Source organism: Mesoplodon densirostris, chromosome 9 (genome assembly GCF_025265405.1).
Source record: "Mesoplodon densirostris isolate mMesDen1 chromosome 9, mMesDen1 primary haplotype, whole genome shotgun sequence".
Taxonomy (NCBI): domain Eukaryota; kingdom Metazoa; phylum Chordata; class Mammalia; order Artiodactyla; family Ziphiidae; genus Mesoplodon; species Mesoplodon densirostris.
The window spans coordinates 62,366,199-62,388,370 of record NC_082669.1 but is presented as its reverse complement, the minus strand read 5'-3'; the positions used below and the strand labels follow the sequence as shown (position 1 = coordinate 62,388,370).

General features: G+C 37.9%; 1 protein-coding gene and 1 pseudogene across 5 annotated transcripts in view; one reads left to right on the top strand and one right to left on the bottom strand.

Annotated features, from left to right (window-relative positions):
• The window catches only part of PALS2 (protein associated with LIN7 2, MAGUK p55 family member), a 107,878-nt gene that overhangs the window by 44,418 nt on the left and 41,288 nt on the right, over nt 1–22,172 (bottom strand). For 3 of the 5 annotated variants that reach the window (XM_060107869.1, XM_060107871.1, XM_060107873.1), the window contains exon 2: nt 7,329–7,447. In XM_060107869.1, coding sequence (XP_059963852.1) covers nt 7,329–7,445 — 117 coding nt within the window. In that variant the 5' untranslated portion in view covers nt 7,446–7,447. Of the gene's footprint in view, nt 1–7,328; nt 7,451–22,172 lie in introns of all 5 variants that reach the window. The other 2 variants (XM_060107870.1, XM_060107872.1) reach the window with 1 other exon arrangement.
• Nucleotides 11,467–12,636, top strand: LOC132495785 (protein C1orf43 homolog; annotated as a pseudogene).

Genomic DNA, 22,172 nt, shown 5'->3' with positions numbered 1-22,172 from the left:
CTTCATTGAATTATCATAGTGCTATTAACAAAAATCAGTTGACCATGTAAGTGGTAGTCTCTTTCTGGACTCTATTCTGTGCCATTGATCTGTATGCTGATACTGCATTGTCTTCATTACTGTAGGACAAGAGTAATCCTTGAAATCAGGTTGTGGAAGAGATCATATTGTGTTCTTTTTCAAAATTGTTTGTCTGGTCTAGGTCCTTCATCATCTTGTCAGTCTGAAATTTTGGCTGGGATTATACTGAATCTTTAGCTCGGTTTCCAGAGAATTAACATTTTAAGATTATTGAGGGGTTTCCCTGGTGGCGCAGTGGTTGAGAGTCCGCCTGCTGATGCAGGGGACACAGGTTCGTGCCCTGGTCCGGGAAGATCCCATATGCCATGGAGCGGCTAGGCCCTATGTATGTATGTATGCCTTTAATTTCAGCAATGTTTTGTAGTTTTCAGTGTACAGGTCTTGCACATATTTTTAAAAATTTATTTCTTTTTCAGTAAATTACAATTTCCAATTGTTCATTGCTAGTATATAAAAATACAATGGATTTATATAGATTATTCTTTTATCTTGTGTCCTTGCTAAACTCACTAATTAGTTCTAGAGGGTTTTTCTTTTTTTTTTCTTCCTTCCGGTAGATTCTTAGGATTTTTGGCATAGATGATAATGTCATCCTTGAATAAAGACAGTTAATTTTTTCCTCTTCAATCCGTATGCCTTTTATTATTTTTTTCCTCGCCTTTTTGCTCTAGCAAAGACTCCCAGTACAAAGTCGAAAAGAAGTGATAACAGTTGAACAGAAGTGATCTTAGAAAGCATTCTATCTTCCACCATGAATTACGATGTTAACTGTAGGGTTTTCATAGATGCCCTTCATTAGGTTGAGGCAATTTTCTTCTATTCTTAGTTTGCTGAGTTTTTAGCAGGAATGGATATTCAATTTTGTAAAATGTTTTTCCCACAACTATGAACATCATCAAATGATTTTGCTTATCATGTCATTAAAATGGTGACATTTATTGGTTTTCAAATGTTAAGAAGCTTGTATTTTTAAGACAAAACTCACTTGGTAATGAGGTATTATCCTTTTTGTATGTTGCTAGATTTGATTTGCTAATATTTTCTTAAGAACTTGAAGTCTATGTTCACGAGGGATACTATTCTGTAGTTCTTTTTAACTGAACTGTTTTTAGCTGGTTTTGTTATCAGGGTAACACCAAGACTAGTAAAACAAAATTGGAAATGTTCCCTTCTCTTTCTTTTTTCTAGAAGAAATCATGTAGAATTGGGATTATTTCTTCCTTAAATGTTTGATAGAATTTTCTTTTGAAGCCATCTAGGCTGGAGCTTCAAGTTATTTTTTTAAAATTAATTAATTAATTAACTTTTGCCTGTGTTGGGTCTTCATTCCTGTGTGAGGGCTTTCTCTAGTTGCGGCGAGCAGGGGTCACTCTTCATTGCAGTGTGCGGGCCTCTCACTGTCGTGGCCTCTCTTGTTGCGGAGCACAAGCTCCAGACGTGCAGGCTCAGTAGTTGTGGCTCACGGGCCTAGTTGCTCCGCAGCATGTGGGATCTTCCCAGACCAGGGCTCAAACCCACGTCCCCTGTATTGGCAGGCAGATTCTCAACCACTGTGCCACCAGGGAAGCCCATGGAGCTTCAAGTTTTAAACTGCAAATATTCAATTATAAAAAACAGATATAGTGCTAGTCAGGTTATCTACTCTTATCTAGGTTTTAGTCATTTGTATCTGTCAAGAAATTAGCTTCATCTAGTTATCATATTTATTGCCGCCATAAAGTTGTTCTTATTTCTTATTATTCTTGCAATGTCTGTTGGATTTGTAGCAACGTCCTCTATTTCATTCTGATACTGATAATTTGTGTCTAGCTAGAGGTTAACCAATTGTATTAATATACTAAGAGTTATACTGATTTTTTTCTATTTGTCTTTTTTATATTCACTCATCTTTATTATTTACTACTTTCTGCTTATTTTGAGCTTAATTTGTCTTTTCTATTTGCTCAAGGTATACACATGATCATTGATTTAAATATTGTTCTTTTCTAATATAGGCATTTCCCTCTAAGCGCTGCTTTGCTGCACCCCACAAGTTCTGACATGTATTTTCATTTCATTCAATTCAAAATATTTTTTATGTTTCTTTGTGATTTCTCCTTTGACCCATGGCTATTTCAAAGTATGCTGTTTAATTTCCATATATTTGGGGATTTGGGGAATAACTGTTATTAATTTTTAGTTTGATTTTGCTGTAATCTGTACTAGTTTCCTAGGTCTGTTATAACAAACTGAGTGTGAACTCTGCCCAATGTCCCGCATGTTATGAGGACTTTCCACTCAGGGTGGTGGGAATGCCAACTAAACTACTCTCCATCCCTTTTGAGCCCTGGAAGTTGTTTGGCTTACTGTGCTTTCCAGTGGGTCTTTCCTTGGACTCTAGAGCTGTGCTTCACATATGCACAATCAGCACTCAGCCAGAGATTTGAGGACACCCCTAAGCAAATCTACTTAGCTTCCTCCTCCCTGATACTCTGCTACACAAATTCCAGTCACCTCCACCTCCCCAAATGCCAAACTCTACTAAGACTGCTGGGCTGTTTGTGCTTCTTCTTTCTGCACTGCAGCATGGAAACCACCCTCAGTTTCATAATGCTCACCTCATTTCTTTCCTTTCTCTCAGGCATCACAATCCTGTGCTGCCTGTTGTCCCACGTCTGAAGATTGTCACCCCCCTCTACCTTTGTGCTAACTTTTCTAGTTTCTGGAGTGAGGGTAATTCAAGTCTATTTTCTCTCCCTTACAGCTTGGGTGGAATTTATTCATTCTTATGATTTTACTTTTGGTGGCTACCCTAGAGATCTCAATATGCATCCCTTTTTTAAAAAATTTATTTTATTTTTGGCTGTGTTGGGTCTTCGTTGCTGCACGTGGGCTTTCTCTCATTGCGGCGAGTGGGGGCTACTCTTGGTTGCAGTGCGCAGGCTTCCCATTGTGGCGGCTTCTCTTGTTGCAGAGCATGGGCTCTAGGTGTGCGGGCTTCAGTAGTTGTGGCACACAGGCTCAGTAGTTGTGGCGTGTGGGCTTAGTTGCTCTGTGGCATGTGGGATCTTCCCAGACCAGGGCTCAAACCCATGTCCTCTGCATTGGCAGGTGGATTCTTAACTACTGTGCCACCAGGGAAGCCCCGCATCCCTGACTTTTTATACAACATTAAAGACATTACTTAAGACATTAAGACATTACTTTTACCACTTCCTGAATAATGAGAGCATCTTACAATTGTCTGAATCACTAAGTCCTTCCTTTTGGTATATCATCTGCACATATTTCATTTATATACATGCTATAAATGCCACAAGACACTACTATTATTTCATCTTAAAAATCAGTATTATTTTATATTTACTCACTAATGTTCCCTTTATTTTATCATTCTTTCTGCCTGAAGAACCTCCTTTTGCATTTATTGTTGAGTAAATGGAGACAATTTTTCTCAGATTTTGTCTGAAATGAAAATCCTTATTTTGCTTTCATTTCTGAAGGTCGCTTTTGCTGAAAAGGGATTTTCTTTTTTTTTTTTTTTTGCAGTATGCGGGCCTCTCACTGTTGTGGCCTCTCCTGTTGCGGAGCACAGGCTCCGGACGTGCAGGCTCAGAGGTCATGGCTCACAGGCCTAGCCGCTCCATGGCATGTGGGATCTTCCCAGACCGGGACACAAACCCATGTCCCCTGCATCGGCAGGCGGACTCTCAACCACTGCGCCACCAGGGAAGCCCTGAAAAGGGAATTTGAGGTTGGCAGTGTTTTTCTTTGAGCACTTTAAGGATCTCAATCCACTCTGTTATGACTTCCATAGTTCCTGTTTTATTGCTAACCATTAGTCTTAGTGTTTCTCCTTAATGTGTCTTTCTTCTCCAGTTGCTTTACAAATTTTTACTTTATCTTTGATTTTCAGGAGTTTGTGATATTCTGAGGAATGTTTTGCTTTGTATTTTCCCTGCCAGGGGTTCACCTGCCTTCTTGAATCTATCAGTTGATGTTGTTGTTCATTAGTTTTGAAAATTCTTGGCCATTGTGTCTTGAACTATTTCTTCTGTCGCATTCCCCTTCTCCCTCTTTCTGGGATATTAATTACATGTGTATTTGATCTTTTTGAGAATGCCTCATATATTGTCTTTTCCAGACATACTGTTCTATGAATTTCGGTTTAGATGTTTTCTGTTGACCTGTCTTCAAATTCACTAATCTTCTTTTCTGCTGTGTTTAATCTTCTGTTGGCTTGGCCAAAAGTTCATTCGGTTAACAAATATGTTATTCAATAAAATTCCTGGTGAAGATGAAAAATGTGTCTTTTATTTTTACTTAAAACCGAATGAACTTTTTTGCCAACCCAATATTAAACCCATCAAATGAGCTCTTAACCAGATATTGTATTTTTGAGTCCCTGAATAACCATTTGATTGTTTTTGATTCTTATTTTCTAGTAATATTTTAAATGTCTTCATTTTTTCCCGCTTTTTTCTTCTATTAAAAATATGCGGGCTTCCCTGGTGGCACAGTGGTTGAGAGTCCGCCTGCCGATGCAGGGGACACAGGTTCGTGCCCCGGTCTGGGAAGATCCCACATGCCACGGAGCGGCTGGGCCCGTGAGCCATGGCTGCTGAGCCTGCGCGTCCGGAGCCCATGCTTCGCAACGGGAGAGGCCACAACAATGAGAGGCCCACATACCGCAAAAAAAAAAAAAAAAAAAAAATGCTATTTAGGGACTTCCCTGGTGGTCCAGTGGCTAAGACCCCAAGCTCCCAATGCAGGGGGCCGGTGTTTGATCCCTGGTCAGGGAACTAGATTCCACAAGCCGCAACTAAGAGTTCGCATGTCTCAACTAAAGATCCCACACGCAGCAACTAAGACCCAGTGCAGCCAAACAAACAAATAAATAAATAAATATTTTTTCAAGCCTCCAAAAACAAGGTATCACTTAAAAAAATATGTTCTTTAAAAATCTTTGTTTATGGGCCTCCCTGGTGGCGCAAGTGGTTGAGAGTCCGCCTGCCGATGCAGGGGATACGGGTTCGTGCCCCGGTCTGGGAGGATCCCATATGCCGCGGAGCGGCTGGGCCCGTGGGCCATGGCCGCTGAGCCTGCGCGTCCGGAGCCTGCGCGTCCGGAGCCTGTGCTCCGCGACGGGGGAGGCCACAACAGTGAGAGGCCCGCATACCGCAAAAAAAAAAAAAAAAAAAAAAAAATCTTTGTTTATAAACTTTAATAAAAGGGTCATCTATGGGACTGCTTCTGTTGTTTTCCTCATGATTATTAGTCACATGCTCCTGCCTTTCCACAGGTCTAGCAATGTTTGGCTCGCTGTTTCCTCAGCAATTTATCCATTTTTCTCCCTACTTGTGCTGGGAGTGTTGGCCTGCTGTGACTTATTTTCTCTTTCCTGGAAGAAGGTCCTCCCTTCCTCCTGGGATTTCTGTGCCTTCAATGTAAGGAATACCCAACTACCATTGCTTTTATTTTGTGAGAAGCTGCTTGAATGTTGGATACTACTGGGTGATTCTCTTCCTAATTTCAATTTTATCTTCAAAAGATTACAGTAGCACTTCAGCTGCGCAAAAGTCATCCAGCCATTTCACTTGTTAAGAACAGTGAACAAGATAATCTTCTGAAAGGCCAATATCAGTGACACAAAAGCCAATAATTTTTTACGCACATAAATTCTTAGGAATACACACACACAGAGAGACACACAAACACAGCTTGTGCTGTGGTAGAAACAGCACAGAACTTGAAGAAACAAGATCTGGCCTAAATATTTTTGTCATTTACTAGCTAAGTGACCCTAGGCAAATAATTTTTCTATTTTTAAAACTTAGTTTTCAATTCATAAAGTTGTTGCAAAGATGAAACGGTATATTTTAAAAACCCTTATAAACAATAAGCACATTGTAAGATGCCTTACATAATATTATCTAGTTTTGAAATCTACATCTAAAAGTTGTAAATTAAATAAACATGGGGATGGGTTGTAATAGATACACTGGCAATAAAAAACTGACAACCAACAGTAAGTATGATATCAAGGGAGAAGTAAACACTACTTTTAAAGTAGCAATAAGAGCTCAGGGCGAGCAATTTAATTAACAGGCTTAAACAGCCCTTACTTATTTCAACAGACCCTGAAACTATTACTTTATCTCAACACAGTATAGTGACTGATATTTGTGACAAGAAGCTTGTATCTGAAGGAAAATCATATCTTATATATTATTATTAAAGGAATATCTAATAAATTTTTGAAAGACTACAATCAAAAATGACTAAAATAAAAATTCTAGTTAGGTGATATGCAAGTGGATAAGTTTCTACTTAGAAACCAAAGCTTTTATGTCATATGACCTTAGAATGATTACACTGATGAATAAAATGAAGAATCTGCATCATTAACTCACTCCTACTAATAGAACACTTTGTAAAAAGTATGATTTTTCAGAACTCTTAGAAGAAGACAAGTAAGAGACTTTGGCTAAAAAATGATCACAGGAGAGGGTGAAATCAACATTTTAGGAATGACAAGATGGTTACATGAAGAAAAGGTCAGAGACATAAACGATAAGGTCCTACTGTATAGCAAAGGGAACTATATTCAGTATCTTGTAAGAGAAATAAAAGGGAAGAAAAGAAAAAGTCAGAGAGGGTATATGGCACAGGTTCTTGAAAGCAAGAATCATCTGAAGAATGGAAGAGCACAGTTGTGAAACAGTTAATACACTAAGCTTTAGTGACATTTACAAAAATTATTACAGGGAAATAGTATAACTGAAATGAAACTGGGCCAAAAATGGTTGTAAAAATATATTTATGGATGAGTTAAAAAGATTACTAGAGAGTTGATTATGGAAACAGACTCAAAATGTCAGGGTTACCAAGAAAAAACAAGATTTCAAAAAGTACTATATATAGGAAGTCAAGAACTGAAATGAAAAAACAGGTACATGGTCCAATGTAAAAGAAGAAAGTCGGTACCTTGTTGTTGAAAACGGAGACAGGACCAGAATCTTTTCCACAGACCTCCATTATAATATGACTGTTCAGTTATTATTTCCCTAAAACTTTAAAGTCAGCATAGAAAAGGCAAAAGTGGTCTAACTTCTGTGTACAGTAAGATCTCATTAACTGTTAACTGTTACTATTTGCTAACAAAGCCTAAGGTATATTAACCAGGTTCTAAAACAGTAATCTGAAAAGACCTCTGTAAAAAGAATAAAAAAAAATAATTTAGTTATCTTATGAATAAACCAATATACCTTAGCAAGTGATTTTACAATAGGATTCTCCATTATCCCCTTGAGGAAAATTAGGTCTATTTCTTCTGCTCCTGTAGATGAGGGCAGCTCCGTAAGGTTATCCAACACTTGCTGCATTGCTGCTGAGATAAAAGCAATAGTAAAAAAAAAAAGCAAACCTTAAATTCCAAGCTATTACGGAATACAACTATAAAATAATTCAAGTGAAAAGACATTATCAATTAACACTCTTTTGAAAAGTCACATTTAAAGAACTGAATTGTTCAACAGTAGAAATTTCAAGTGGACTTCCCATGAATTAGCCGCGGGATAGGTTTTTACATGCAATTTGGGGTTTACCAGACTATATAATGCATACTTAGAACCTTATACTTGTTTTTTGTTTTTCAAATTTAAAAACATTACTCAAGAAGAAAGATAAAATTGTAATAGAGCAATAAAAAAGCAATAAAAAAAAGATTAATCAAGAAACTTCCAACAAGCCCAGAACCAGATGACTTCACCAGTGAATTCAACAACTAAAACCATTACTTCACAAAGTTTTCCAAAAAAAAGTAAAAGAGGAAGGAACGCTTCCCAACTATTCTGTGAGATCCTGATACTAAATCCAGACAAAGAAATCACAAGAAGACTACAGCCAATATTTTACAAGTACAGAGGCAAAAATCTTTAATAAAACACTAGCAAACTGAATCCAGCAACGAATGAAAAAGGATTGTACACAATGACCAAGTACAATTTATCCCAGGAGTGCAAGGGTGGTTTATCAACATATGATAATCAATCAATGTAATACACTGTAGTAATAAAACAAAACCACATGGTATCTCAATAGGCACAGAGAAAGCATTTGACAAAATCCAATACCCTTTCATGATAAAAAAACAAAAACAAAAAACATTCAACTAGGAGTACAAGGAAATTTCCATTTCCTCAAGGGCATCTATGAAAAACCCATAGCTAACATCATACTTAATGGTGAAAGACTGGATGCTTTCCCATAGATCAGGAACAAGGCAAGGATGTCTACTCTTGCCATTTCTACTCAACACTGTACTGGAGGGTCTAGCCATGGCAGTTAGGCAACAAAAAGAAATAAAAGGCATCCAGATGAAAAATGAATAACTAAAACTATCTCTTTTTGCAGATGACATGATCTCATATATAGAAAATCCTAAGGAATATATACAAAAGATTTATTAGAACTAAATAAATGAGTTCAGTAGGGTTGCAAGATAGAAGATCAAAATACAAAAATCAATTGTATTTCTATACACTAGCAATGAACAATCTGAAAATGAAATTAAGAAAACCATTCCTTTTATAATAGCATTAAAACAATAAAAATCATTAGAAATAAATGTAACAAAAGAACTGTAAGATTTTTACAGTGAAACTATAAAACATCATTGAAAGAATTAAAGAAGACTTAAATAAAGATACCCATATTCATGGATTCTATAGAAGACTTACTATTGTTAAGATGGCAATATTTCTCAAACTGATCTACAGGTTTAATGCAATCCCTATTAAAATCTCAGCTCTCCTCGCCCTTTCTGGTAGAAACTGTTATATAAGCTGATACAAAAATTCATATGGGAAATGCAATGAACCCAGTATAGCCAAACAATCTTCAAAAAGAACAAAGCTGGAAGACTCACACTTACTTCAAAACTGACTAAAAAGCAACAGTAATCAAGACTGTGTGGTACTAGCATAAAGACATATAACTGGGCTTCCCTGGTGGTGCAGTGGTTGGGAGTCCGCCTGCCGATGCAGGGGACGCGGGTTGGTGCCCGGGTCCGGAAGGATCCCATGTGCCGCGAAGCGGCTGGGCCCGTGAGCCATGGCCACTGGGCCTGCGCATCCGGAGCCTGTGCTCCGCAACGGGAGAGGCCACAACAGTGAGGGGCCCCCGTACTGCAAAAAAAAAAAAAAAAAAAAAAAAAAAAAAGACATATAACTGAGAGTCCATAAATAAATCCACTTTACGGTCATTAGATTTTCAACAAGAGTGGCAAGACAATTCAAAGGAAGAAAGAACAGTCTTTTCAAAAAATGAATTTGGGACAACTGGATATGCATATGAAGAAGGTACAGCTAGACCCCTACTTCATTCAATATCATAGCATTAATTTTATTCAGATTAGTTTTATTAATTTTATTTTCCCTTGATGCTTCTTTAGAATAAGTCTACTAATAGTTGTTTGTTTTTAATATTTTCATTTTTTATTAAAATAAAACGTTGTCAAAAGTCAGATTGTATTACTAAGTGGCTTATAATGAAATACAGCAGTTCTCTGTTCCATGCTGTCAGCCTCCTTCCCAACTTATCCTATTCTACAGAAGCAACTACTTTGAATTTGTTGTTTCTTTTAATCACAGCTGTATTTCTGGGTAATGTGCTAATATTGCTTTTTGATTTACCCATTTTATACATTATTTATTTTTGTTAGAATAGTACTACTGTGATGCTTTTACTTCCCCCTATCTCCACACTGGCAATTTTTATTTATTTTCATTTATTTATTTGTTTTGGCTACCCCATGCAGCATATGGGATCTTAGCTCCCTGACCAGGGATTGAACCTGCACCCCCTGCACTGGAAGTGCAGAGTCTTAACCAATGGACCGCCAGGGAAGCCCCCAGACTGGCAATTTTTAAAATAAAATCAACAGTTAGTGCTTTTCATATAGGACTCCTACAAGTTTTTTCCCAAATGCTCCAACAAACTTCTCCCAATTCTATCAGTTTTTCCAAATGCTCAAATATCAGAACTATTCCCTGACTTCTAACCCTGAACTCTCTCCCAAGTATTTTTCTGTCGCACTTTAATTGGAACAGGTTCATTTTTAGGTCTCCTTCTCAGTATGTATAAATGAGTGACAATTTTGGAAGTAAAGAGGTAAACAGGAGAAAAATGTGCATTTACAGCAAGCAGAAGGAAAACTGATATTGAGGTAAGATGAAGAAAGAAGACACTAGGAAATAAAGAATATAAGCAAAGTATACTTCATAATTTTGCTTGAAGTCCAAAGTGTACTCTGGGCAGGGAACAAAAGAATCAACAATCTGTAGAAGTATTCTTACCCTGTGGCTATAAACGTAGTTAACTCTACTTTTCATGACTACTTTTTTCTTTCCTTTGAGATTCTATGTATGTCTTTATTTTTATTTTTATTGCGGAAAATTCCAAACATACACAAACGGAGACAATAACACACCCAACAATGATCAGCTCTAGCAATTAGCAACTCATGGCCAATTTTGTTTCATACCCCCATATACTTTCTAACCTACATAACTTTGAGGCAAATCCCAGATGTCATATTTCAGTGTTTATGTCTACAAGATCAGGACTCTTTTTAAAATGTAACAATACTGTTAGCACACCTAACAAAATAACAGTAATTACTTAGTATCATCAAATATATAGCTGGTGTTCAAATTTCCAGTTGTACTGAAGTTTTTTTTTTTTTTTTTTTTTTTGGTGGTACACGGGCCTCTCACTGCTGTGGCCTCTCCCATTGCGGAGCACAGGCTCCGGACGCGCAGGCTCAGCAGCCATGGCTCACAGGCCCAGCCGCTCCGTGGCATGTGGGATCTTCCCGGACCGGGGCACGAACCCGTGTCCCCTGCATCGGCAGGCGGACTCTCAACCACTGTGCCACCAGGAAAGCCCTGTACTGAAGATTTTTTTTTTTTTAAATGTATCTTCTATATTGGTCTTGCGGCATTTGAATTTTTATATCTGTGCTTAATTAAGTGGGAAGAAAAGTGGCAGAGATTGTGAAATATACCCTTGGTTATTTTGAAGACCTCTGTAAGTTGTTACTGATTCTTTAATATATGAAATTTAATTATAAACTAGTAAGTCTGTCAATACCCCATGTCCTGAAAAGGGAATCTAGATTATAAAGTTGCCAAACATTCCCAAACTAATTGGTATATTTAATGGAGCTTTAATAAAAATACAGTAGACCCCCTATAGAACCATGTTTTCAGGCCAATTCTGGCTTGGTCTTCCCTCCACTAAGGAAATAGCCTGGCTGGGGAGCTCCAGGGAACTTGGGCTGAGGAGGCAGGGCAGTGGGGTAAACTGATGCAGCTCGACACAGGTTAAGGAGGCCAGTCTGGAGTGAATGTTGTGCTGGTGAAGGTCGACAGGAATCTGGTATTTTTACTGCCATTTATTTTTGTGAAGAAGTAAATCATGAGCTTCGCAATGAAATCTTGAAGGGGACCTCATGTCCCTGAGGGGTACATGCCCCCCAAATCTTCAAATAGGAGACTGATATTCTACTGTCCAGACTTTGGGATATCAAGTACAAACCTTGACTCCTTGTGGAGGATGGTCCAAGACTGCTATAGCTGGAAACCCAAGGAAGTCAGAATTGCTACAACTACCTGCATAGGATGAAACTTACGGACACCATCTGTGCCTCTGAAAACCCACTTCGAGCTGAAGGCTGGCATCCCTATTCCTTAATGGGCAAGATTTTTGGCTCCTATCTGCTAGATCTTCCGAAACACTAGTAATCCTTTCAAGGGTGTCTGCAAGCCCTTCACTGATACCCTGCTGGATGGCTGAGACAGCCTGCCATGGGACATGGGTCTGTGGCCGGAGAGAGTACCTGTGCTAACAGGGGGCCCTGACTGAGCTGGCCCTGTGGTCAAAGCTCAAAGTGGGAGCTCTCAGCAACACTTCCGTCATCAGCCAAAGACCTAACCCAGTCTCCTGAAGTCTCCCAACAGCCATCAAGTGACACACCTCCTCTACAGTCAGAAGAGTAAACATGCCAAACACTTCCTCAAACCAAAGAGCTTTAAGGACAACTACAGTGGATCCTTGAACAGCATGGATATGAACTACTCAGGTCCACGTATGTGTGGACTATCGTCAGTAAGCATGTACTACAGTACTCATCATCTGCTGTTGGTTGAATCTGCCAACACGGAACTGTGGAGACAGCATAAGGGGATTTTCCACTGTGTGGAGGGTGGGTGCTGTTGTTCAAGGTTCAACTGTATAACACATTGGGGAGTACTCTGCGATGGAACTGAAGGACCTCATGGGAGACAGAGACAGACACACTGCAGTGTGCTTGCCAGGCAGCCCACAGGTCATCTGGTTCTGCAGGCCCAGAGTGGGCCAGCTGAAGCCCCTTTGAGTCTAGAGCTCTTAGAGCTCATACCTAGAGGATCATTCCCTAGCCCTTTTTTACAGGCAGTTTCAGAACATGTGCTAAGACTTGATTTTCCCCTGGTAGCACTCTTTTCTGGAGTTGAATTCAGATCTTATTCTTAATGTTTACTGTCAAAAAGTCCTCAGTTCACTTGCCCTGTTCCAGGCTATTTAATTCCCCGTTCCAGGCTATTTAATTCCAAAGGTGAGAGCTGGGGTGAGGGGACTTGCTATTTTCCATATCTTCCCCTTTTGAATGGAAACTATTTGGGTTTAGGGAGTCCCAGAGTTGACAGGTGGGAAAAGCAGACAGGAACTGGTGAGGAGGTTAGGTGAGGGGGTGGGTGAGTGTGGAACAACCCACCCTGGTGCTCCGGTTACACCAGGATGTCAAACATTAGCATAACTTCCCAGGCATGCAAGGATCTGCCCTAACACCTTTACTCCATACTCCGTCATGAATAAAATTAATAACGTTCGAACACCTGGCATAATCCCAATCTCCCACGTTTATTGGGATATTATGGGACAGGGTGAAGAAATAATTGCCCCTCACAAGCCAACTCACTGGCTTATAAATTAGTTATCTAATAACATTAACTATCAAAAAAAATACAACAGTTCTTTTTAACTAAATCATCCTAAAAGCATATGAAAAAAATAAACAATATGAGAAAATTACAACAAAGAGCAGTGAGAGAGAATTAACCTCATAAAATATTAAAACATAAACTAAATCTGGGACTTGCCTGGGCACAGTATTTAAGAATCTGCCTGCCAATGCAGTGGACAGGGGTTCGAGCCTGGGTCCAGGAAGATCCCACATGCCACGGAGCAACAAAGCCCATGTACCACAACTACTGAGCCTGCACTCTAGAGCCTGCGAGCCACAACTACTGAGCCCACAAACCACAACTACTAAAGTCCGTGTGCCTAGAGCCCATGCTCTACAACAAGAGAAGCCACCGCAATGAGAAGCCCATGCACTGCAGTGAAGAGTAGCCCCACTCACTGCAACTAGAGAAAGCCCGTGCGCAGCAGCAAAAACCCAATGTAGCCAAAAAATAAATAAAATAAATTAATTTTAAAAAATTAACTAAGTCTATAATAACCACTCAGACACGGATTACCAAAAGGCAACTCTTGTATGTGAATGCTTAATATATGAAACAGGAAGCTCTCTGTAGTGGGAACCTTGCAAAGTTGAGCTGGAGCCAGAGAAGCAGGGAAGTGTCCCAATTTACTCAGAGATTCCAGGAAGAAAGGAAAGTCCCAAAACTCAGAAGGTAAGTTTCCTCCAAGTTCCACTCCTCCTCCTTAATTACGGGAGGATGGACTCTTTAATCAGAAGCCAGATTCAATGACATACAAATGGGGTTCCTATTTAAACTGGAGAAAATTTAATATATTTAATCTAGACCCTTCAATTACAAATATGATCACTACACATCAAGGATCACTACACATGAATACTAAAAGCGTGAATGCAACTCATCAAATTCAACAAATAAATATTAACTGCCAAAGAAACAGACTTACTATCTACCAGGGGATTAAAACAAAAGAAAAGAAAGAGCAAAAGAAAGAAAAAGGTTAAATCATAGGGTGGGTTGTGGGTGGGAATATCAGGGATCAAACTGAAGAATTTTCCCACTAGAAAAGGGCAAAGTATGAGAAACCTGCTATGGATCATGAAAGAACAAAATTTCCAAGGTAATGGGAGATCCAAAAATAGAAAGAATTAAAACAGAAGGCAGAAATTAATCCAAGAAGAAAAAAAAAAACCCCATAGATTTGATCAATCCCTGCTGGCTGTTTCAAAGGTCCAATAAAAAGAGACTGATACTTGGCTAGTCTGATCAAGAAAAGAGAAGACACAAATAACCTTAGGAATGCACTGAGAAAATAACTGCAGGCATAAAGAAGATTCAAAAGAAAACACAGTGAACAGTGTTATTGTAAAATCCAGTCGAGTAGAGATTTTCTAGGAAAATGTCAATTACTGAAATTTAGGAAAAAGAGTAAAAATTAAAACAGATCATAATAGAAGAAATTAAAAAGGCTTTCAAAAATCTACTATTTTAAAAAGACATTAGGCCTGGGCTTCCCTGGTGGCGCAGTGGTTGAGAGTCCGCCTGCCGATGCAGGGGACACGGGTTCGTGCCCCTATCCCGGAAGATCCCACATGCCGCGGAGCGGCTGGGCCCGCGAGCCATGGCCGCGGAGCCTGTGTGTCCGGAGCCTGTGCTCCGCAACGGGAGAGGCCACAGCAGTGAGAGGCCCGCGTACAGCAAAAAAAAAAAAAGACATTAGGCCTTATGTATGACAAACCCACAGCAAACATTATTCTCAATAGTGAAAAACTGAAAGCATTTCCTCTAAAATCAGGAACAAGACAAGGATGTCCACTCTCACCACTATCATACAACACAGTTTTGGAAGTCTTAGTCACGGCAATCAGAAGAAAAAGAAATCAAAGGAATCCAAATTGGAAAAGAAGAAGTAAAACTGTCACTGTTTGCACATGACACGATACTATACATAGAAAATTCTAAAGATGCCACCAGAAAACTACTAGAGCTAATCAATGAATTTAGTAAAGTCACAGGATACAAAATTAATACACAGAAATCTCTTGCATTCCTATATACTAACAATGAAAGATCAGAAAGAGAGTTAAGGAAACAATTCCATTTACCACTGCAACAAAAAGAATAAAATACCTAGGAATAAACCTAACTAAGGAGGAAAAAGACCTGCATGCAGAAACCTATAAGATTCTAATGGAAGAAATCAAAGATGACACAAACAAATGGAGAAATATACCATATTCTTGGATTAAAAGAATCAATATTGTGAAAATGACTATACTCCCCAAAGCAATCTACAGATTCAATGCAATCCCTATCAAATTAGTAATGGCATTTTTTACAGAACTAGAACAAAAAAATCTTAAAATTTGTATGGAGACACAAAAGACCCTGAATAGCCAAAGCAATCTTGAGGGAAAAAAATGGAGCTAGAGGAATCAGACTCGCTGACTTCAGACTATACTACAAAGCTACATTAATCAAGACAATATGATACTGGCACAAAAACAGAAATATAGATCAATGGAACAGGATAGAAAGCCCAGAGATAAACCCATGCACCTATGGTCAACTAATCTATGACAAAGGAGGCAAGGATATACAATGGAGAAAAGACAGTCTCTTCAATAAGTGGTGCTGGGAAAACTGGACAGCTACATGTAAAAGAATGAAATTAGAACACTTCCTAACACCATACACAAAAATAAACTCAAAGTGGATTAAAGACCTAAATGTGAGACCGGACACTATAAAACTCTTAGCGGAAACCATAGCCAGAACACTCTATGACATAAATCACAGCAAGATCTTTTTTGACCCACCTCCTAGAGTAATGAAAAAAAAGGGGGGGGACCTAATTAAACTTAAAAGCTTTTGCACAGCAAAGGAAACCATAAACAAGACGAAAAGACAACCCTCAGAATGGGAGAAAATATTTGCAAATGAAGCAACTGACAAAGGATTAATCTCCAAAATATACAGCTCATGCAACTCAATATATAAAAAAACCAAAAAACCACCCAATCAGAAAATGGGTGGGGACTTTCATGGTGGCACAGTGGTTCAGAATCTGCCTGCCAATGCAGGGGACATGGGTTTGATCTCTGGTCCAGGAAGATCCCACATGCCACTGAACAACTAAGCCGGTGCGCCACAACTACTGAGCCTGCACTCTAGAGCCCGCAAGCCACAACTACTGAAGCCTGCGGGCCTAGAGCCCATGCTCTGCAACAAGAGAAGCCACTGCAATGAGAAGCCCGGGCACTGCAATGAAGAGTAGCCCCACTCACTGCAACTAGAGAAAGCCCATGCACAGTAATGAAGACCCAATGCAGGCAAAAATAAATATAAATTAAAAAAGAAAAAAAAAAAGAAATCCCAACAGGATTTTGGGGTAATGTTTTTCTAAAATTTACTTGAAAGAGAAAATACGTAAAACCAACCAATACATCTGGAAAAAAGCATAACTGTAAAGGAGGTGCCTGTGCTATTAAGTATAAAAACACTATAAATTAAACTGGTGCAGTACTGGGACAGCAACAGAGAAATCTTGCATAACTAAATAGGAGTTAATATATGCAAAAGGTGACATTTCAAATCAGTGGGAGGTAGGGTTCAGTTAAATATGGTAGATTGACTACTTGAGTTTATAGTCCTTCCCTTTAGAATCTCTATTAAAACAGCAGCAAAGTATTAATAAAGGTTAAAAAAGGAAAACCCACAAGAAAAAAGAGAATGGCAAAAGAGGAAGAAAAACGGACCAAAAAATAGCAAAAATATTTGAAAGTATGTAAGTGGTAGGAATAGAAACTAACTTGGAGCAAAGAAGCAGTAGATTCTACCTCCTAAATATTTCTGGAATCAAATAACATGAGTCCTAGTCATCATCATTTCTTGCTCAGACTATACAAGAGCTTCCTACATAATACAGATTTCTTATCAGTGATATATATCTCACCTACAAGCAATTAATTAAAATGTAAATTTTATGGTCAATGAGCCTTTAAAATACACTACTAGGTTAAACAATCTGCACCACCCTTTGTAGCTTTAGCCACACCAATCCTTCCCCTGTCCTGATGCAAAGTCCTCCCCCCAACTTACCACCACCTTGGTGTACCTAATTCATACGCATCCTTCAGGAGCACAATTTCTATGTCCTTGGCAGCACCAATTAGTATAAATTCTCCTAATATATACTTTTGTAGTAGTCTATGCTTTATAACTCTGATCAACCTGTAATTAAATATTTTGTTATTTATTTAATGTATGATTTTCTTTCTAAACTCTTAGGTCTGATGAGTGCAGAAATCTTATCTGTCTTGTTCAAACTTATATTCCCAGCAACTAGCCCACAGTCTGGTACATCACAAGTCCTCAATAGTAGAGTGTCAGTCACAAAAATGTAATATATTTCTGTTACTAAAATGAAGAATAGTTTTCAAATTATAGATTGTTATTTATAAATAAAATGTCTGTATAATACTTGGAATCAGTGAAATGTGGTATGGGTTACAAAGCAGTAATCTTAAAGCTATTAACTTTCCACAAATTGTATAACAAGCAACAAAGATAGAAGTGATATCTTTCAATGCTTAGTCTACTAAAATGGCAAGCTTTTACAGAACTTCTTACATATAAATACATTTCTAACTTTCTACAATATAGATCAGTAAGAAGACAAATTTAATAAAATGAATGGTATTTACCCACATATATTCTGTTCCAAAAGCTTTCTACAGCTGTTTTACAAAAGCATTTCTTCCCAGTTTTAGAACTATAAGTACTTAAATGAACTGTTTTTAATAAATTAGGACTAGAGTCTATTTCAGTATTAAAAATCCTTTTGTAATCACATTTGTGGTATATTCACTCCCATTTAATTCAACAAACTGAAATCCCCAATCAAAATATGACAGGTAAATTAAGTTTTCGTAAGATGTTAAAAATTATTTCTGCTCTTATACGTTGTAGATAGAATAACAGTTTTTTTGACAGAACCATACTGCATAATTTGCAGATTCAGAAAATGAAAAACAAAACCTTATTCTGTGTGCATTTGGAAATATTTAAGCAAAAATTTAAAGGAATTATCTAAGTCATTTGGACTACTTCTAATGTATTTTCAATACAGCAGGAAAAAAAAATTTAAATACATTTCCAGGAAATGGTACAGAAAACTGGATTGAAATTGAAATTTCGATTGACTTGCCAGCAAGACAGCAGAGTAGAAGGCTCACCCCTTCTTACAAAACCACCAAAATCACAACTAATTGCTGAACAACCATTGACAAAAATAAAAACAAAAACAAAAAAAACCTCTGGAACCCACCAAAAAAGATACCCTATATCCAAAGACAAAGCAACAACAAGATGGTAGGCCACCCACTGGGTGGGCAACACATGAACTGGAAAATAATTATACCAGAGAAGTTCTCCCACAGGACTGAAAGTCTTGAGCTCCTTGTCAGTCTTCACAGCCTGGGGGACTGGCAACAAGAGAGAAGAAGCCTTATCCACTAGATGAAGGCAGACAGCAGAAGAAGAACTACAATTCGGCAGGCTGCAGAACGGAAACTGCAAGCACAAAAAGTTCAACAAAATTAGACAGCAGGGGAATATGTCCCAGATGAAGGAATAAGCTAAAACCTCAGAAGAACAATTAAGTGAAGTAGAGATAGGCAATCCACCAGAAAAAAAAAATTCAGAGTAATGATAGTGAAGATGATCCAAGATCTTGGGAAAAGAATGAAGGCACAGATTGAGAAGATACAAGAACTGTTTAACAAGACCTAGAAGAACTAAAAAACAAACAGAGATGAACAATACAATAACTGAAATGAAAAATACACTAGGAGAAATCAATAGCAGAGTGACTGAGGCAGAAGAACAGATAAGTGAGCTGGAAGACAGAATGATGGAAATCACTGCCATGGAACAGAATAAAGAAAAAAGAATGAAAAGAAAGGAAGACAATATAAGAGACCTTTGGGAAAACAATGAATGCACCAACATTCACATTATAGGGGTCCCAGAATGAGAAGAGAGAGAGAAAGGACCTAAGAAGATGTCTGAAGAAATAATAGCTGAAAACTTCCATAACATGGGAAAGAAAATAGTCATCCAAGTCCAAGAAATGCAGGGTCCCAGGCAATATAAACCCAACAACGAACACGCCAACACACATAGTAATCACACTGACAAAAAGTAAAAACAGAGAGAAAATATTAAAAGCAATAAGGGAAAGGCAACAAGTAACATACAAGGGAACTCCCATAAGGTTATCAGTTGATTTCTCAGCAGGAACTCTGCAGACCAAAAGAACAAGGCACAATATATTAAAGTGATGCAAGGAAAGAAGCTATAATGAAGAATACTCCACACAGCAAGGCTCTCATTCAGTTTTGATGGAGAAATCAAAAGCTTTACAGACAAGTAAAAGCTAAGAGAATTCAGCACCAACAAACCAGCTTTGCAACAAATGCTAAAGGAACTTATCTAATCAGAAAAGGCCACTACTAGAAACAATAAAATTAAATGGAAAAGCTCACCAGTAAAGGCAACATCAAGTAAAGGTAGGAAAACATCTGAACACAAATATGTTATCAAAACCAGTAATTGTGAGAAGAGGAGAGCACAAATGCAGGCTACTGGAAATGCATTTGAAATTAAAAGACCAGCAACTTAAAAGAATCTTTTTTATATATAGACTGCTATACCAATACATCATGGTAACCACAAACCAAAAATCTACAATGGATACACACACACAAAAAAGGAATCCAAACACAACACTAAAGTTAGTCATCAAATCACAAGAGAACAAAAGAGAAAGGGAAGAAAAAAGACCTACAAAAACAAATCCAAAACAATTAAGAAAATGGAAATAGGAACATACACATCGATAATTACCTTAAATGTAAATGAATTAAATGCTCCAACCAAAAGACATAGACTGATGGAATGGATAAAAAAACAAGACCCATATACAGGCTGTCTACAAGAGACCCACTTCAGATCTAGGGACACATACAGACTGAAAGCGAGGGGTTGGAAAAAGGTAATCCATACAAATGGAAATCAAAAGAAAGCTGGAGTAGCAATACTCATATCACACAAAATAGACTTTAAAATAAAGAATGTTACAAGAGACAAGGAAGGATGCTACATAATGATCAACGGATCAGTCCAAGAAGAAGATATAACAATTGTAAATATATATGCACCCAACATAGGAGCACCTCAATATATAAGGCAAATGCTAACAGCCATAAAGGTAGAAATCGACAGTAACACAGTAACACTGGGGGACTTTAACACCCCACTTTCATCAATGGACAGATCATCCAGACAGAAGATCAATAAGGAAACACAGGCCTTAAATGACACATTAGACCAGATGGACTTAATTGATATTTATAGAGCATTCCATCCAAAATCAGCAGTATACACCTTCTTCTCAAGTGCACATGGAACATTCTCCAGGATTGATCATATGCTGGGCCACAAAGCAAGCCTCAGTAAATTTAAGAAAATTGAAATCAGATCAAGCATCTTTTCCCAACAAAATACTGTAAGATTAGAAATCAACTACAAGAAAAAAACTGTAAAACACACAAACACATGGTGGCTAAACAATATGCTACTAAACAACTATTAGATCACTGAAGAAATCAAAGAGAAAAATAAAAAAATACCTGGAGACAAATGAAAACAAAAGCACAACGATCCAAAAACCTATGGGATGCGACAAAACCAGCTCTGAGAGGAAACTTAATAGCAATACAACCTTACCTCAGGAAACAAGAAAAATCACACATAAACAACCTAACCTTATACCTCAAGCAACTAGAGAAAAAAGAACAAACAAAACCAAAGGTAGTAGAAGGAAAGAAATCATAAAGATCAGAGCAGAAATAAGTGAAATAGAGACAAGAACAATAGAAAAGATCAGTGAAAATGAAAGCTGGTTCTTTGAAAAGATAAACAAAATTGATAAACCTTTAGCCAGACTCATAAAAAAAAAAAAAAAAAAGGAGAGGGCTCAAATTGATAAAATTAGAAATGAAAAAAAAGAAGTTACAACAGACACCACAGAAATACAAAGGATCATAAGAGACTACTACAAGCAACTATATGCCAATAAAATGGACAACCTGGAAGAAATGGACAAATTCTTAGAAGGGTGCAATCTCCCAATACTGAACCAGGAAGAAATAGAAAATATGAACAGACCAATCACAAGAACTGAAATTGAAACTGTGATTAAAAAACTCCCAACAAACAAAAGTCCAGGACCAGATGGCTTCATAGGCAAATTCTATCAAATATTTAGAGAAGAAGAGTTACCACCTATCCTTCCAAAACTATTCCAAAATATTGCAGAGGAAGGAATACTCCTAAACTCATTCTATGAGGCCACCATCACCCTAATACCAAAACCAGACAAAGATACCACAAAAAAAGAAAATTACAGGCCAATATCACTGATGAACATAGGTGCAAAAATCCTCAACAAAATACTAGCAAATAGGATCCAACAATAGATTAAAAGGATCATACACCATGATCAAGTGGGATTTATCCTAGGGATACAAGGATTTTTCAGTATCCACAAATCAATCAGTGTGATACACCACATTAACAAATTAAAGAATAAAAACCATCGGATCATCTCAATAGATGTAGAAAAAGCTTTTGACAAAATTCAACACCCATTTATGATAAAAACTCTCTAGAAAGTGGGCATAGAGAGAACTTACCTAAACACAATAAAGGCCATATATAATAAACCTACAGCTACCATCATACTCAATGGTGAAGAGCTGAAAGCATTTCCTCTAAGGTCAGGAATAACACAAGGATGTCCACTCTCACCACTTTTATTCAACATTCTTTTGGAAGTCCTAGCCAGAGCAATCAGAGAAGGAAAATAAAAGGAATCCAAATTGGAAAAGAAGAAGTAAAACCATCACTGTGTGCAGATGACATGATATTATACATAGAAAATCCTAAAGATGGTACCAGAAAACTACTAGAGCTCATCAATGAATTCAGTAAAGTGGCAGA